Here is an 18,909-nt window from a genome sequence, read left to right as displayed (position 1 = left end):
GCTAATAGATGGTCCCCACTGAAGGAATTCCCTGGGGTCTGTGCAGAGGATATCCTCAGTCACCTGGGACCTGCAGTCACCCCAGGTGATGGGCTCCCCTCCCTCCTGCCTTCATACCTGTGGCTGGTCCTCCTGGTGCTTGCTCTTGCCGTTGTCCGTGGAGAGCACGTGGCCATCAGTTCCTGGGTCAGGCTGTGGCCAGGCTGCCTCAGGTCACCTCCCCAAGGTTCTGTTTCCTTCCTGGCTGCTGCTCTTGTGTTACTAGGTTGAGATGTAGGGGCATGGGAAACACCGTTCTTGTTTTTTTCTTACTTCCTGTTATACAGTTTCCCCCATGGCTTTATTTTACTTTTGTGTGTAGTGTGTGAATTTGTTTGTATACATGTAGGTGCGCATGTGCCCTCGAACGCCGGAAGTTGATGTCAGGAGTCTTCCACCGTTACACTCTCCACCTTGTCTTTCAGACAGGGGTCTCTCACCAACTGAACTGGCTGGCCAGTAGCTTGGGGATTTGTAGCCAAGGCTGTCGTTGTACCCAGTCCTAGGGTCACAGATAGGCATGCCATGTTTAACTCAGGTCCACATACTGAGTCTTCACCCCAGCTCCCATATTCACAACTTTAATAGACTATTCTATTTGGCAGAAATTGAAAATACTATATTCAGTTCTGGATGTGTTATCGGTTAAGGTAAGCACTCTCTGGTCACTGTGACGCAGCTGTTTCCAGGTGTCAGAGACAACCCCACACCCTGGAAACGTCAGGCGCCAGCCGCCAGCCAGTCAGCAAACTCAGGCTCCCTGCAAGATGAAAATCTGTGTTCTGCAAGTCATCCATTCCCAGGGGGAGACAGATTTTGGCCATCTGGCTACACCCCTGAACTCCACAGAAAGAAGTAGTGTATGTTCAGCTGTTAGGTGGACTATTTTGAAGTAAACACACAATGAACTAAGTTTTGTTGAATAATAGGGAGTTTACACAGTATGTTGAAATAGCTCTAGGTACACCTTTCTGGTGCCATATCTGTGTGTGTGTGTGTGTGCGTGCGTGCACATGTGTGTGTGTGTGTGTGTGTGCGTGTGCGTGTGCGTGTGTGTGTGTGTGTGTGTGTGTGTGTGTTGTATTTCTTTCCCCCAGACAGGGTTTCTCTGTGTAACAGCCCTGGCTGACCTGAAACTTATTCTGTAGACCAGGCTGGCCACGAACTCAACAGAGATCCACTTGCCTCTGCCTCCTGAGTGCTGGGATTAAAGGTGTGCGCCATCACACCCCACTATATCTACATTTTAATTTTTTTCTTTTATGCACTTTAAAATACTTTTGTTGTAAGTAGTTGGCTGTGTCAATTTCAGCAGCCACTAGGGGGCAGCCAAACACTGAGGAAGATGTGGCAGTTTATCTTTAATCCGGAAGTCTCTGGCTCTGGAGGGTTAGCAGCTACGGGTACTGGTTACATCTTACAGTGTTTAGAAGTTTCTGCTCAGTATCTGGCAGTTGTGTTTTAGAGTTACCAAAATCAACGTAATACTTGGCAGCCTTTCTAGAAAAAGGCAGACTTGGCTGCCTGTGTGTGATTTCCAGGGGTGCCACAGGTGGGCCTCTGGTTCAGAGCTCTTGAGGTCCAGTCTCTGAAACTCTCTGACCTGCTCGGCTTCCTCCTACCTCGTTGCGTCTGCAGGAGGGCGCTGGCCAAGTCTAGGCACTCTTCTTTGGCTCTTTGATCGAATTCTCTCGGAAGAGTACAGCTGTTTACCGTGCTGACCAGCCTGGAGCCCTCCCTTGTGGTTCTTGTGAAACAGGATGAGCCCTGGTGTGTGGTCCGTGTGTTTGGTCTCAGCAAGGCAGTGGATGCTTTGGGATGCTGGACATGTGACTGTGAGCACTAGGACCGATGGCACGGGTTAACCCTTCCATGGACGGTTTCTTACATGGGAAATTTCAGAACATGAAAGTGACGTGGGTAGACTGAGGCAGCTCACTCGGTAGCTGTCAACACCTGGCCGTCTTTTCTTCCTCTGTCTCCCTACTTCTCTCTCCCCTTCTCCTTTTTTCTTTCTTTTTATCACTCTTTCTTGCTGGGGCATTGTAAAGAAAATATCAGTTTATTTATAGTTGCAATTTATGTAATTTTATTTTTATTTATGCATATTTGTGTATCTGTGTGTGAGTACAGATGTCCTGGAGGCTAGAAGAAGGTTCTGGATCTCCCGGAGCTGGGATTGCCAGGTGGTTGTGAGCCGCTTGGTGTGGGCTCTGGGAATCAAGCCTGAGGCTCCGCAAGAGCAGGGGTGTGCTTAAGCGCTGAGCTGTTCTCCTAGGCCGCGCTGGGGTCCTTGGCTGTCACTTCGCACAGCCTCACCTAATTCTCTGCCTGAAACCCCTTTGAGGCTTGAGTGGTATGTGCCACACTTTTGGGGAGACCTGCATTTCATGTACAATTGAACCCAGTTTTCTGTGCAGTGTTTTTCTTTGCAGCATTTATTATTGTTTTTTTTGTTTTTGGGTTTTTTTTTTTTTTTTTTTTGAGCTGAGGATCGAACCCAGGGCCTTGCGCTTGCTAGGCAAGTGCTCTACCACTAAGCTAAATCCCCAACCTGCATTTATTATTGTAAATATTCTGATTATAAAAGTATTTCTTCTATTTATGACAATATAGCTATATAAATCTTCCAAACACCCCCCTACAGCAAACCAAGAAATGACATTTGGAAATGCAGATAAAATGTGGCCTGAAGTGCCTGGGATGGGCCTGACTTGTAGCTGGAGCTTGGCTGTGATCATTTACAGCCCCTGATGTGGCTAATTCCAGTGAACTTGCCCTTGGAGTTTTCTGGTAAACAAGCTTTTGTTTACTTTCTGTTGAAAATGTGTTCAATTAGTTAATTATACTTCAGTGAGCTGGTGGAGGCAGGACACAAAGTTATTGAAAACCAAAAAAAGCATGGAGCAAACAGACACTAATATATTTCATTAATTCTTTGAGAATGTCATACAATGTATTTTGATCATATTCATCCCCATTCCTAGCTTCCTACTTCAGCTGTGTTCTCTCTCTCTCTCTCTCTCTCTCTCTCTGTCTCTCTCTCTCAGTCCCATGAAATCCAGTGTGTGCTGTGTCTGTGGACTAAAGGGCATGTGGTTGGCTTACAGGTCTGCATCTGTAAAGAAACTGACTCTCCCTGCCCCCAAAGCCATCACTTGTCCCTGCCAGCATGCTGACTGAGCTGTGCAGATGGCGACAGCAGTGGTGAGCTGATGAGCGCAGCTCTGCCCTGTCTACAGCACACTGCCTTGCCCAGCTCTCCTTGACATCTGGCTCTTAGAGCTTCCATCACCCTCCACCACGCTTAGTGAGCCTTAGTGAGTTGGGGTAAGAGTGACGCAGAGTCCCATTTAGGGCTGAGCACTCCACAGTCACTTGTTTTTTCCACTTTGACCAGTTGTGAGTCTGCATTACCGATGTCCACTGCAAATAGAAGCTTCTCTGATGAAGCCAAGTGCTGCACTAAGTGTCAGTATAAAGGTAAGTGTTTAAAAGTCCCGCCTAGGCCCGCAGCCACTCAGAGCCAAATAAATACACAGAAGCTTATATTAATTAAAACTGTGTGGCCTAATGGCTCAGGCTTCTTGCTAGCTAGATCTTACATCTTAAATTAACCCATTTCTATAAATCTATACCTTGCCACATGGCTTGTGGCTTACTGGTATCTTTACATCTTGCTTCCTCTGTGTCTGGCTGGCGTCTCCTGACTCAGCCTTCCTCTTCCCAGAATTCTCCTCTCTCTTTGTCCCACCTATACCATACTTCCTGCCTGGCTACTGGCCAATCAGAGTTTTATTTATCAACCAAATCAGAGCAACACATTCACAGCACACAGAGCAATATCCACAGCAATGTCCAGTTAGGAGACTAATGGTAGTATATTAACTCCTAGGACCTGTGAGCTCCCCAACCATGGTTTCTTGCCCAGATGTGCAGAAACAGGCGTGTGTTTCCTCCTGAGTGTGGATCAGGCCTTAAAGCCAATCAGAAAGTGTTGGTTATCCCCATGACACCTGTGGCCTCTCTCACTGTGCCCGTCACTACTGCTGTTGGCAGTGTTCGTGGCTCCCCCAGCAGCGTGCATACACTTCTTGGTACTGTGAGAGCGAGATAGCAGGAGGAAGCCTCCTGGTCAGCACCAGTTAGATTTCTTCGTGTCCTGTGACATGTCTGAGGTGTCTTCAGTCCTAGGTTCTTACCATCAAGTTCTGGTGAGCACCCGAGAGCAGTGGCGGCAGCCTGTCCTGAGAACCAGACACCCCATCAGTTGAGATGCTCCAGTAACGTGCACACAAGCAGCTTCTTCTGCACCTATGTTAATTTCAGTACCCATAAGAATTCTGACCCTTTTCCATTTCTTTTTGGGTTTTCTGGAAAATGATAAAGCAGGAGTTGAATCACCACATATATATTTGTAAAACATTCTTGGTCCGTGTCTGTGCTGAGCCCTGATGTTCCTGTTATTGGGCACATCAGGGGTCACTTTCGTATTAAATGTCTCACAGCAAATAATTCTTACAAGGCACACTTCCTAATTTCTCATATGGACAGTATGCCTTAATTTCTTCTCTGGCATCTTGTAGAATGAATTTGACTTCTGTGTTTGTGGCTCTGATGGACTCTTCTGTCCACTGTCGCCTGGGTGGGAGGGCACCTCTGTTGTGTTCTCAGAGCAGCATCAGGAGGCATGAGCGTCTGCATACAGTGTAATCTAGCTGTCCCCGAAGCCTAGCCTAGCCATCCATTTGCATTTGATGCTCCACTAGATGAAAGAGACATGGAGAGGACCCAGCAGCTGAAGGAATTGCTCGGACATCATGAGAACATAGCCCCAAAGCAGAAAAAAAATTGCAATTTAGATTGAGACTCCTTTCGGTTCCCACTATTTGAAGGAGAGTTGAAGGTCCAGCCTTTAACAATATGATAACGAGTGGGTAGCACAGGCTGTCATGCTCTCTGCCCCACAGACTCACAATTGTAGTATTGGTGTGAGGGTCTTTGTACTGTAGCTTTTAGATCATCAGAGCATCCAGAAGACCCAGTTTTAATAACGTGACAGAGTTAACCTGCCTCCATAAGAAAATGTTTTTGTGGTGAGTGGGTGTGTGCTGTTCCCACGTGTGTCTTTGGGGCAGGTGAGATGGCTCAGCAGGGCAAAGGTGTTTGCTGTCAGGAAGGGGACAGCAGAGGCCCGCTCTCCTATGTGGACGAGTGTGGTCAGGAAGGGGTAGCAGAGGCCCGCTCTCCTGTGTGGACGAGTGTGGTCAGGAAGGGGACAGCAGAGGCCTGCTCTCCTGTGTGGACGAGTGTGGTCAGGAAGGGGACAGCAGAGGCCCGCTCTCCTGTGTGGACGAGTGTGGTCAGGAAGGGGACAGCAGAGGCCTGCTCTCCTGTGTGGACGAGTGTGGTCAGGAAGGGGTAGCAGAGGCCCGCTCTCCTGTGTGGACGAGTGTGGTCAGGAAGGGGACAGCAGAGGCCCGCTCTCCTGTGTGGACAAGTGTGGTCAGGAAGGGGTAGCAGAGGCCCACTCTCCTGTGTGGACAAGTGTGGTCAGGAAGGGGACAGCAGAGGCCTGCTCTCCTGTGTGGACGAGTGTGGTCAGGAAGGGGTAGCAGAGGCCCGCTCTCCTGTGTGGACGAGTGTGGTCAGGAGGGGGACAGCAGAAGCCCGCTCTCCTGTGTGGACGAGTGTGGTCAGGAAGGGGACAGCAGAGGCCCGCTCTCCTGTGTGGACGAGTGTGGTCAGGAAGGGGTAGCAGAGGCCCGCTCTCCTGTGTGGACGAGTGTGGTCAGGAAGGGGACAGCAGAGGCCCGCTCTCCTGTGTGGACGAGTGTGGTCAGGAAGGGGACAGCAGAGGTCCGCTCTCCTGTGTGGACGAGTGTGGTCAGGAAGGGGACAGCAGAGGTCCGCTCTCTTGTGTGGATGAGTGTGGTCAGGAAGGGGACAGCAGAGGCCTGCTCTCCTGTGTGGACGAGTGTGGTCAGGAAGGGGACAGCAGAGGTCCGCTCTCTTGTGTGGACGAGTGTGGTCAGGAAGGGGACAGCAGAGGCCTGCTCTCCTATGTGGACTTGGCACTTGGATACTTAGCCTTGGGGACTCCAACAGTTTTTTAAATTAAAAAGAAATTATTGGTGCATGTGGTATCTGTGTGGGCTCACAGGTGTAGAAGTCGGGGAGAAGTTGGTTCTCTCCTTCTTACTTGAGTCCTGGAGATCGAACTCAGTCTGTTGGACTTGGGGTTACTGAGTCATCTTTTCAGACCTCTTTTACTTGAGTAGAACTAACTGAAATTAAAAATGATAAAACTAATGGTTTGGGAAGTCATGAAAGAGCTAAGTGACTCAAACAAGGAAGCTTTGTTATTAGCCACACGCGTGTTCCTTGTGTGGCTAGCAGGAAAGGATGGATGTAGATGCAGGCAGACACTACATCCCTTTCTGGGGGTCTCAGGAGCTTGAAAGTGAAGAGCCAGAAAGCAGACATTCCTGAAGGGACCATCCCAGTCAGAGCCTCCCACCCATGCTGAGGTGAGACTGTCTAGCCAGGGTCAGTACACAGGACTCATCTGCCAGGGCAGTGACCCGCTGAGGGCCACTGCAGGTGAGTGAGGGTGGAATTGTCGTTACTTTGTGGTCCATGGTGGTTGTGGTGGGGTTGGAACCCAGGGTGAGCTGCTTGGTGGAGGTGGCCATCTGGAGGGTGGATCTGGCCTAAGCTCAGTCAGCAGGGATGCCTGACCCTTTCCCTCCCCTCCAGTGCCAGAGGGGGCTCTGCTACCGGTGGTCTGATGGACCCTCAGCGGCACAGGCTGGCCTCTGTTCTCTGTGGGTTAGGCACTCAACAGAGGCAGTAGTCAGGTCAGCTGGAGTGAGCAGAGGCCATGCTGCTGAGCACAAGCCGTGTTTTCCAGCTGTCAGGAAGCCCCGGGCTCCTGATGAAGGATGCTGGCCAGGTCCAGCTGACCATGTCTGCCCTCTGGTGGTCACTCATGTGGAACACCGAAGTCTCTACAATGTGCTTTCATGGAAGAGCTTCCTTTATACTGTTTCCATTTCTTGCTTGTGTATTTAAACATATTCAAATGCAGGTTTGCTCTAAGCTTCTGATCCTCTGGCTGCAAGCCACCAGAGCTGGCATGGCTCTGTCCTGTCGTCCATTTCTGTCTGATACAGACGTGTTAATCCCAAGGGTGTGGTTCTCAGGGCTTCCTTTCCCCACTTTCTTTCTGGGCCTCCCATTTTGGGGGGTGGATTGAAGAGACACAGCCTATGATCTCCACTGCACTGATGGGTGGCTGTGCCCTGCCCCTTGTTACAGTAACAGCCAGTGCTGTGTGGTGGCTGTGTTCCATCTTATTCCGTGCAGCTGGCTGCTGGTTTCCAAATGGAGAAGGGTTGTGGAAGGAAGATTGACAAGGCCCAGGCTGGCTTGGGCCACTAGAGCTTTCCCTGGGTCATATGCAGGGTCTCTGTTGTCAGAAGTTGGTTCCGGTAGCATGGTGTGTGCATTGAGGCTGCTGCCATGCTCTCTCAAAACTGGCAGACTCACCAATGATCAGCAACAGAGTGGGGGCTCCAAAACCCAAGGGACTCGCCCAGTGTTAGATCTCCTTATTGCGGAGGGAGGGCAGCACACGGTATGATAACTTGTCTTTTAATATTCATGTATGTATTATCTATTTGGTTTTTCAAGACAGAATTTCTCTGTTTAACCCTGGCTGTCCTGGAACTCACTTTATGGCCAGACTGGCATTGAACTCACAGAGATCCACCTGCCTCTGCCTCCTGGGTGCTGGGATCACTACCACCCAGCTGAATTTTTTTGTATTATTTATTTCGTATTATTTGTATTATTATTTTTGTTTTGGTTTTTTGAGACAGGGTTTCTCTGTGTAGCTTTGGCGCCTTTCCTGGAACTCACTCTGTAGCTCAGGCTGGCCTCGAACTCACGGAGATCCACCTGCCTCTGCATCCCGAGTGCTAGGATTAAAGGCATGCGCCACCATTACCCAGCCTTTATTCATTATTTTGTATTTATTTTTATTTGTCTGTGTGCCTCCCTGTTTATATGTGCACCATCTCTATGCAGCTGACTGCATAGGTCAATGAGGGCATCAGATCCTGTGGGACTGGAATTACAGGTAGCTGTGAGCTACCTGACGTGGGTGCTGAGCACCAAACCTAGGTCTTCTGTAAGAGCAGCAAGTGTTTGTAACCACCAAAGCATCTCTTCAGGCCCTTCCCTCTCTTTGGAAGGAAGATTCTCTTGTGCTCCACGTGGGTCTCTTGAGGTCACTGTCAGTGCCACACACCATGAGCCTTTTCAAAGTCTGTCTCTTACTGTCTGTCCTATGACTCAGCATCTTGCTCACCAGGTCAAGTTAACATGATGAGATGGTTTGGTGGTCAATGATCAGGGTCCTTCTGGATGGGCACAACGGGAGACCTGAGCCCAGGGCAACCATGACATTGTCATGTCTTCCACTTTATCTCTGACCTGCAAGGCTGGCCCCTTGGAGCCCTTCAGGCTGGTGCCCTCCGCACCAAGGCATGTCCTCCAGGCCCACTTCTGCAGGGTGGTTCAGAGGGTGCAGGAAAGACCACACTCTGGAGCATCCCTGCATTCCCAGCTACCTCGGCTTTCAGGCCAGGGTTCCTCCACCTTGGTGGCACATTAGTGTTCTGAATACTCAGAACAATTCTGTCAAGGATTATCCCAGACCACTTAGGACTCCTTGGAGGTAGATGCAGGCAGCTGCAGATTTGAAAGCTCATAACTCCACTGTATGGGCCAAATGAGCCCTGGCTCAGTGATCCTGGCCTGGTGTCTCCTGACAGCTGGCTGCAGCGTACACTCAGGGCTGTACGAGGTCCTGGAGATCCAAGCTGTCTGACCTCAGTAGCCCGAATCGTGTTTGAGGTGGCCAGCCTAGCCCACCCCTTGTGGCTTAGTCCCTGGGGCAGAAGGAGGTTCTAAGTGTGTGGGGCTTTTGCCGTCGATGCCTGCTTACTGGGGTCTCTGGGGAAACGTTCCTCTCGCTGCTTCCATGAACATCAGAGTCCTATTTCTTGGCTCTCTTTTGCAGACTGGCCCATTTCTTATTCATACAGCCTTGGGGTCCCATCTTGATGTCCATGGTCTTTGTGATAACACACTAAGGACAAGCCCTGGGGTTTGTCTCTTGTTCCTTTTCAAAGTCACTTCAAAGTCATCAGGATTCACTACCCACGCTCCTGAGTGGAAGCTGCCTGTGTGCTTGCCAAGCTTCTGGGTTTCCTATTCCCTCTCTGTTTTTTTCTGTCTCATTTTGGTCTTTGAAGTTTCTTGGTTTTTTCTTCTCTTTCTCTCTCTCCCTCTTTGCCAGCTTAGCTGTGAGTCTATCATGTTTATCTAAAATAAAATAATCCCAGTAGGAGGACATTTAGAATATTTTGCCTGCCATCTGCCAGAAGTGGGCAAAGGGATTTTGTCATAGCTGATCTCCTCATCTACCTGACAAGGTTCAGCACTACACAATGTTTACAAAGTGTTTTTATATATATTTTATTGTGTGTATGTATTGAAAGGTCTCGGATGTGTGTTCAAGAGAGACACTGAAATGGATTGTTGGGGAATAAGAAGGGTTATCAATGCCGTGGGCAGACATACAGCCAACGAACAGTATGGGGGCGCTCTGAGGAGAGGATTTAGGACCCACATTACATAAGTGAGGGTCTCTTCTTATCCCTTCCTGAGGATGGGGAAGGTTTGACAGCACAAGCCTGCAGCCAGGTCTCTGTTTTCCAGGCAGAAGGCAGGAAAGGGGGTTGGAGGCAGGATGTGTGACCATCAATAAACTCACTTCCCCAGGTGAGAGGTCCTGACACCCTGCTCACTAGAGTGGGAGCCCATGTTACCTGTGAGAGGAAAGGCCACTGGCTGTGCTCTCTAGAGTGAGATCCTATGTCATCTGTGAGAGGAAAGGCCACTGGCTGTGCTCTCTAGAGTGAGATCCTATGTCATCTGTGAGAGGAAAGGTTGCTGGTTGCAGGGGCTGTGGCCTGGGTGGCAGCTGGATTCTGACATTGTGTTCTTTCCTATATGAGTGAGAGGCCATGTGGCATGAGCTGAGAGGACCACTTCATAGAGCACAGCATGCTCAGGTAGGCAGGTGTAAGAACAACTAACCCATTTTTCCTTTTCACTCTGATTTTTTTATTTTTTTTGTTTTTTGAGACAGGGTTTCCTTGTGTAGCTTTGCGCCTTTTCCTGGAGCTCACTTGGTAGCCCAGGCTGGCCTTGAACTCACAGAGGTCTGCCTGGCTCTGCCTCCCGAGTGCTGGGATTAAAGGCGTGTGCCACCACCACCCGGCTTCACTCTGATTTTTGATGGCCTTTTTCAAATGCAATTGTACCTCCGTCAACAAAAAATGTTTTCCTCTTCTTATTGCTCTTTCATGTGTTCCATTTGTTCATTTTTTTTCCTTTTTAAAAAGAACTGACTATTTTTTATGTATGGGTGTTTGCCTGTGTATATGCATATGTACCATGTGTGTGCAGTGCCTGAGGAGGCCAGAAGAGGGAGCCAGATCCCCCTGGATCTGGACTTAGAACAGTTGTGAGCCACCATGTGGATGCTGGGAATTGAAATCCCATCCTCTGGAAGAGCTGCCAGTGCTTTTAACTATCGAGTTACCTCTCCAGCCCCTTTTCTCCTTTTTTAATATTAATATTTATTTAAAATTTAGAGATAAATGGGAAACCAATAACACGATATTGCAGGGATATGTTAAATGTTACCCACATTAACTTTCTATAGGTGGGATATGGTCACTGGAGTAACTCACCATCTGTATAGACATTGTGTTTACAAGATGCTGGCTACAGTCCCTCAGGTTTGTGGCTTTAAGGGTGCACAGCATGAAAATGGTCTCAATTTCCAGGGGCACGTATCTCTGCAAACACCAGTGGATTATAAAGTGGAGAGATGCTATAAATCCCAGCAGTTAGCTTGAGAACAGAAAGCCCAACCTGAGATTTGAGTGTAGGATATGTTCGATTTTGTGAAAAATTAGCCTTTTAATTCAAGGTTATTGCTGATTTTCATGCAGCTGTAGAAGTTCTATAGATACTGGGTGCACTCCCAGTGCCATCCCCCAGTGGTAGCACTGGGATGTTGACCTAGAGACCACTAAGGAAAGTGGTTTCAGTGTTTCAGGGATCCTCCAGCTCCTCAGGACCACGTCTGTCTTCTCTGTTGCTTGTGCACTCATTTCCTGGAGCCACCAAGCCCTCCCGTGTCTCCTTTTTTGCCCTTTTGAGAGTACTGTGCAGAGAGCATATAGGGTGTGGCCTTTGGCTTTTCTTCCTGCAGTGCAGTATTCTTGTGCTGTCTGCATGGCTGTGCGCCAGTAGGTGGCTCCCCATTTGTTTTTGAAGCAGCTTCCATGGAGCAATCATGCCACATTGTATTTAACTGTTAGTTAGCCCTTTGAAAGACATCTGGGTCCTTTCTGCTTTGAGAATTACAAATAAAATTCCTAGAAACAGGCTTCTTTATAAACTCTTTCTCTAGGGTAAATGTTCAGGGAAAACAGTGGCCAAGTTTTAAATTTTCTTTTCAGTTGCTTATTTATTTATTTATTTATTTATTTATTTATTTATTTATTTGCAGTGCTGGGGATGGTACCTACCACCTTTCATGCCAGGCAAAGGGTCCACCATTGTGCTACACCCTCAGCCTTTGGCCTCTGATGTGCTTTTATATACAACACAGACTGGCCTTGAGCTCATGACAGTCCTGTTTCTGGCTGTACATGTGTGCTGCAGTACACACTTGATTTACAGCTGGTTTACGGCATATCTTCCCTGATTCACACCCCACTGTCAAGGTGTGGGTGATGTGGCTTCTCACCACCCTAGTTGGCCCTGATGCTTCCTCTAGGTTGTATTTTAGCTGTTCTGATAGGCGTGCAGCATTGTCTTATGTGGGTGTTGGTTTGCATTTCCTTAATATCTGTGGTGCTGCATTTGGAAGGCATCTGTCTCTTTGGTGCAGTGTCTCCACACCTTTGATGTTAGATCGGCTGTTACTGGTCTGAGACAGTGACCGTTCTCTAGACAGTTTGTAGTTTAAGCTTATGCCGGTGGTTGATTTGAGTTAACTGTTTGTACATGGGTTGGACTGAGTTGCCCTGTGGGTTTGTCATGTTGGCTCAACCCCCTCTTGTGGTGCTGTTTGTGGCTGCCTTCCTGTCCACCATGAACATCAACTCTCTCCATAGTGAGATCGCCTTGTGTTTCTTGAAGCAGTGTTGTGTAGTTTCACACACAGTCCCAGCCTCTGTGAATCCTCACTCTAGTCTGTATTTTGGTAGTCTCGTAGATGTATACATGTCTGTGTGTATGATACATTCATGTAGATATGTACATGCATATATGTATATATTTGAAAATATATGTGTATTTATGCCTGTGTTTATGATGCATGTATATGTATGTGTGTGAACATGTGTATATGTCTTTGCATATGATGTACATGTGTATATGTATACATGTGAACATGTATATGTACATGCTTGTATATGATATATGGATGTATATATACATATGTATGTGTATATATGTGAACATTTATGTGTATATATGTCTAGTGCATGATGTATGCATGTATATGTATATATATGAATATATATGTATACATACCTCTGTTTATGATATATATGTGTATATATGTACACATGTGTATGTATGTGTATAGGATATGTGTATGCATGTATGTAATATATGGATTTATATGATATATTTATGTATATATTTGTATATGTATATATGTAAGCAGTATGTGTATGTCTGTGTATGTGATGATTGTATTATGTATATGTCTTTATGTGTTTTTTGCTGAATTGACTTCTTTACTATCATATAAAGTTTCTCTTGGTCTCTAACAGGTTTGTTTTGTTCTGAAGTCTCTGCTATCAGTACAGCCCTTGTGGCTTTCCATTTGCTGCTGCTGTTACATTTTTTTTTTCCCACAGTCCATGTATGTGAGTTTCTTGTAGGCAGCTTCTAGTTGGGTCATACTTTGTTTTAATTCTACTCTTCTAGTCTCTGTCTCTTAATTGCTGTATTTGTGTCATTTACATTTAATGTAATTACTGAAATATTTGATCATATGTGTTACAATTGACTTTTGTTTTCTGTCTGTCTTAAACTCCTTTGTTTCCTTTTTACTACCTTCTTGGAGTTTGCTGAAAATGCAATTCCATTTTGACCTTTTTCCTGTGGCGTTACTGAATTCTTCTGTTGTGTAGATTTTGTTTTAGTAGTTGCTCCTAGGGTTTTTTTTTTTTAATCAATACACCAAAATCCACTGGTGTCATCATTTTACTAGTTCAAGTGGGGTATAGAAAATTCCTCCCTTTTAAACTATTTTTTGTATAATTGTCTAAATGTAATTTTATGATTTTTGCCTTAGCCATCAAATATAATTTAGAATGTATAAGAGAAGGGAAACCTGTTCACTTCACTTCTGCATTTCCTACTTTCTTTTGCTTTCCTCCCTACAGTCTAACTTGCCTTATTTCATCCTTTGCTTTCTCTTTAGAAATATGTACTTCTGCCATCTTTTAGGGTAATTTTGTAGATAACAAATTTCTAAGCACTGGCAATTTCAGAGGATTGAGTGTGGTACTTGATGACAGTTGGTGAGGATGAAAAGACGAGAAGAATAACATCACACTGGGCAGACGCCACAACCACCTGATTCCCTCCAACAAGCACTTCAAATATGGAACTCACATTGTGGCACATCTGTGTAATGGAATAGTATGTGATAGCAGAAAAAAGATGAACTATCAATATTTACAACAACATGGGCAAATAAATCTCAAGTGCAGGAATATAAGAGGCCAGAAAAAAGATACATAGAGTATGGCCACATGTACATAAACTTTAGAGACTATGCAGACACTTTCCAAATGTAATTCACTGCAGACTTTACAGGGGCCAGCAAGAGGGCCCAGTGGGTAGAGGAGCTTGCCACCAGGTGAACCTGAGCTAGATCCCAGAGCCCACAGTGGAGGGAGAGAACCATCTCCAAAGCTGTCCTCTTCTTTGTGTGCTGTGGCAGGTACATGTCTGCACGTGCATCCACACTGATGAGAACAATAAGAACACACGGCTTATGGCTCATCAGTCACACTTTGGTGTGGCTGTTTGAAGGTGCTTTGTTAGCCAGTGTCCCCACAATACAGATGTAGCGCTGTGAGGCACCCTGAAATGACAACATGCCTTTCCCATCGCAGGCAATCACACTCCTGACGGAATTAACCCGGGAGAACTTCAGGAGCAGCAAACTGAAGCAGTGCCTCCTGCCCAGCCTTGGGCAGCTCATCTACCTCGTAGCCACCCAGGTGAGACTGGCCGGCAAACTCTGACCCTGGCCACCTCCTGCAGACACCCCTCACTTCTCCCATTAGAGCACAACTCAGGGCCTTAGGATACTGTCCACGTGGGGAAGAGATCTTTTGCGGTCACAGTGCCTCTTTCTGTCCTGCCGCCTTCCCGCACTGCCCAAGCTCCTTTAGCTTAGGAGAGTCTCAACCATATTTTACAATGAAAGGACTAAAGTGCTCAACACCCTCAGCAGGTTGTTGTTTTTAAGTCCACTGTAAGAGCCCCACCCTTGTTTAAATGAAACACTGCTTTGTGCAGATAGTAGCGTGACTGTAGGAGCTTTTGACAGCAAGATGAAGAATTGCAGTCTCTGAAGTCCACGGGCACCTGCTGTTCACCAGTGTGTTGTGAAGGCTGTTACTGAGTGAACATTGACAGGTTCTGGGCTGTCGTCTCTCACATGTGTGAGCTTTACATATTCTGACAGGTTTCTCTCACTGTATTTTTAAAGTTTTGTTTCCTCAACTTTCCTGTCTGTAGCCCGCCTTGGCCTGCTAGAGACCTGTGTATACAGTTTCTCCTGTTTGTGCCATTTTCTCCCATGATGACACCTTGAGAGGACATAGATAGCCTCCCCTGGCTCCTAATTGGCCTGCACCCTCTCCAGCCTCTTCCTCTCCTGGACTTTCTTTGTAACACCCATCTCTATCTTGATTTATTTATTATCTTTAGTGTAAGTTTCTGTCTCTGATCATTATTCAGCACTGCATCATCATGGCTGTATGGCTGTTTAGAAGCTTCCGCTCTAAATACATGTTAGTTAAATGCCTTGTTAGGGTTGGGAATATAGCCTAGCATGTGTGGGACACCAGGATCAATCTCCAGGACCACAAATGAATCAATAAATGAATACATGAATAAATAAAGAAATACATATATTGTATGCAGGCCCTGGGGTGGGCAGGGAAGGAGTGAGGAGGCTGGGGAGATGTGGGGATGAAATGCCCCTTGGTGCAGACAGATACCTCACTGTAACAGCAAGGAGACCCCGTAAGGTGTTAAGATGGGCTCTTAGGTCTGCTCTGGTTTAAATGAAGGGAATAGATGGAGAATGATATTCCCAGGTTCCACGAGGACAAGCCAGGAAGGAGCAAGAGGATCTCTGCTCAAAGGGAGCATCGCTGGGCTGAGGACATTGAAGGTCTAAGAGAAAGGACTAAAGAATCTACTGGGTAGTGACATAGAAGCCACTGGGAACTTGGGTCTGGGGACATGGAGAAGTGGCTCAGCAGGTAAAGGACTTGCCATGAAAATGTGAGGACCAGAATTTAACTCCTCAGAAACCACATAAACGCCACCTGGGTGTGGTGGCCACCTAGAATCCTAGTGTGAGAGACAGGGTCCCCAGAGCAAGCTGGATCAGTGATCTCTGGGTTCAAGTGAGAGACTGCCTTGATGTAGAAGGTGCAGACTCAAAGGTGAGAGACTCTGCCTCAATGTAGGAGGTGCAGACTCTGGCTGTCACACCTATATGTATGTGAACACAAACACACACCATACACTGCACTGTACACACCACAGAACTGGTTGGTAACTCAACACCTTCTATTTATGCTTTTTTTTTTTGTTTTTTTTTGTTTTGTTTTGTTTTTTGTTTTTTGAGACAGGGTTTCTCTGTGTAGCTTTGGTACTTGTCCTGGATCTCACTCGAGGCTGGCCTCGAACTCACAGAGATTTGCCTGGCTCTGCCTCCCGAGTACTGGAGTTAAAGGTGTGTGCCACCACCGCCCAGCTGCTTATGCATTTTTACTTGGAGTGGGCATACAGAGTCAGGTAGAGCGGGCTGAGGAGACTGAGGAGCAAGTGGAAGGGGGTTGTATGAAGTGATGAGGTGGAAGGAGCCCAGGCAGGCTTGGAATATACTGTGTAGCTGAGGATGTCCTTAAACTTCCGATAGTCTGGAGAGGGAGATGGCGAACCTCCTGAGGTGGAGACAAGAGTCAGTGGAGGGAAGACAAATTGTGTCCAGGAATGATAGAGGGAGGGCTGTTTGCTACCATGGGCCTGGAGAAGGCAGGACAGGAGGGAAGCCTTCTCCCAGTGTGTGTGAAGGAGTGGGGGCTGTCCCAACAGGACACTGGGCATCGGGTAGAGTGGTGCATCTCAGTGTGTGCAGTGGGTGGATGGCGGACGTGGTTATTTCTTTCTCGCAGATTCTCTGAGGAGGGGAGACTGCACCAGGTGGCAGGAGGGTCACAGGTTAGATATAGAAATACAGATAGTTGGTCAGAGAAGCAGAAAACCCAGAGAGTGGAGGGCATTTCAGGCTTTTGGTGGGAGTGGAGAATTGTAGCCAAGTGATCCAAGTGGCTGAGGGAGAGGCCAGGGCAGGGGGCAGATGGACTAGGTCACCTGCCGCTCTGTCTTCACCTTCCCGGTGCGTTTTCCTCTCCCTCTGCTTTTCGCTGCTCCTTGTCTGTTTAAGGCTTGTACAGGCTGAGTGGCCCGGTCTCGTCTGTTGAGGCTGCCTGAGCCTGGGCTTTTGCCATAGTCACTCCAGTAGGAGGTGAGCACTGCATCTTCGCCTCACTCCAGATAATGGGTGCTGCGCTGTGGGATGAGGGCACAGCTGGCTGTGCGAGGGCCTGCTCAGCACCCTGTGCAAGACAAGAAGCAGAAATACTGTGTGTGCACATGCAGTAAGAGACCCCAGGTCAAGTCCAAATGTCGGGAGCAAGTGGTGATTCCAGCGGACCTGGAAAGCTTCAGCTGTGTGCTTGGCAGCTTTTGCTTGAATGTTGGAGATCTCCTGTGGCACTACTTTCACGGTCTTTCCTCACTGTCATTTTTTTAGGAAGAAAAAAAACAGCACTCCAGGGACTGCTGGGCTGTCCCCTTGGCTGCGTACACTGTGCTTATGAGGTGCCTCCGGGAAGGGGTAAGGAACATTTGTTGTCCTCTGCGGCCCTGGCCACTGCGGTCCAGGAGACGAGCGAGGAGCCAGAGCGCAGCCTGCAGCAGTGCGCAATTGCCTGTCAACCAACTATTGCTCCTGAATTTAAATAATCGGGCAGGCTGCATCCTTGCTTAAGTGTCCTGCATAAAAGATGATGGGAAAGCCAGGTATGGTGGTGCACGCCTTTAATCCCAGCACTCAGGAGGCAGAGGCAGATGGAGCTCTGTAGCATGAGTCTTAAAAGGTGTTATTAATAAAAGCAAACCTGGGCCAGGTATCGGGGTGAATGCTGGAAGATCAGAGAAGCAGAACAAGCCACAGCTACCTCACCTTGCCAGTTCCTCAGCTGATCCTGTTTCCTCAGACTAGAAGCTTCTGAGTCCTTATCCAGAATGAATCTCAGCTGAACTGCTGCTGGAAGCCTGAAAGCTTAACTAGCCAAATGCTTAACCAGCCAAAATGTTTCTAGTTTCTGGTCTTTTCGCCTTATATATCTTTCTGGTTTTGCCATCACTCCCTGGGATTAAAGGCTCACTTCTTGGGATTAAAGGTGAGTGTCACCATGCCTGGCTATTTTTACTGTGGCCTTGAACTCACAGAGATCCAATCTCTGTCTCTGGAATGCTAGGATTAAAGGTGTAAGTGCCACCATTTTCTAACCTCTGTATCTAGTGGCTGTCTGTTCTCTGACCCCAGATAAATGTATTAGGGTGCTTAATATTTTGGGGAACACAATACCACCACAGAGCACTGTGAATTCAAGGTCACCTTGGTCTATAGAGTGAGTTCCAGGACAGCCAGGGCTACACAGAGAAACTCTGTCTCAGGGGAAAAAAAAAAAAAAAAGGAAAAAAAGATGGTGGGAAGAAATAGAGACAGTGTGGCCTGACTATCTTCTATAGCAGTGATTCTCAACCTGTGTGTTGCATATCAGATATTCTGCATATCATATATTTACATTAAGATTCATAACAGCAGCAAAATTATAGTTATGAAGTAGCAACAGAATAATTTTATGGTTGGGGGAGTCACCACAACATGAGGAAGGTTGAGAACCACTACTTTATAAGATTCTGTTAATTACCCTGCCTCTGCCCAGGATTTTCTAGGGCAGCCCAGCAGGCAAGATGTGTACAGAGCCCTCTGTGAGCCCACCTGACCCATGATGAGCTTGTCGCTTCCCCCTGAGCTCCACACAGATGACTACCTTATGGCCATTGTCATATAGCCTTTATGTTACCACGCATCGTGCTTAAAAACTGGTCTAGTGCCAGGCGGTGGTGGCCCACACCTTTAATCCTAGCCCTTGGGAAGCAGAGGCAGGCGGATCTCTGTGAGTTGAGGCCAGCCTGGGCTACAGAGTGAGTTCCAGGAAAGGTGCAAAGCTACACAGAGAAACCCTGTCTTGAAAAACAAACAAACAAAAAAAACCCAACAAACAAACGGCAACAACAACAACAAAAAACCCAAAAAACAAAAAACCCCACCAAACTGGCCTAGCACAAGAATGAAAAAGACACATCAGGATGAACATT

General features: G+C 47.3%; 1 protein-coding gene across 1 annotated transcript in view; it reads left to right on the top strand.

The window, feature by feature from the left end:
* Ulk4 (unc-51 like kinase 4) overlaps positions 1-18,909 on the top strand; it is a 317,659-nt gene that overhangs the window by 37,580 nt on the left and 261,170 nt on the right. The window contains exons 18-19 of the mRNA XM_036191627.1: positions 14,328-14,435; positions 17,273-17,356. Of these exons, the coding sequence (XP_036047520.1) occupies positions 14,328-14,435; positions 17,273-17,356 (192 nt within the window). The remainder of the gene's footprint in view (positions 1-14,327; positions 14,436-17,272; positions 17,357-18,909) is intronic.

The sequence above is a fragment of the Onychomys torridus genome, chromosome 7 (genome assembly GCF_903995425.1).
Source record: "Onychomys torridus chromosome 7, mOncTor1.1, whole genome shotgun sequence".
In the NCBI taxonomy this organism is placed as follows: Eukaryota; Metazoa; Chordata; class Mammalia; order Rodentia; family Cricetidae; genus Onychomys; species Onychomys torridus.
Note: the sequence above shows the minus strand (reverse complement) of the source record. Positions and strands in the feature narration are given on the sequence as shown.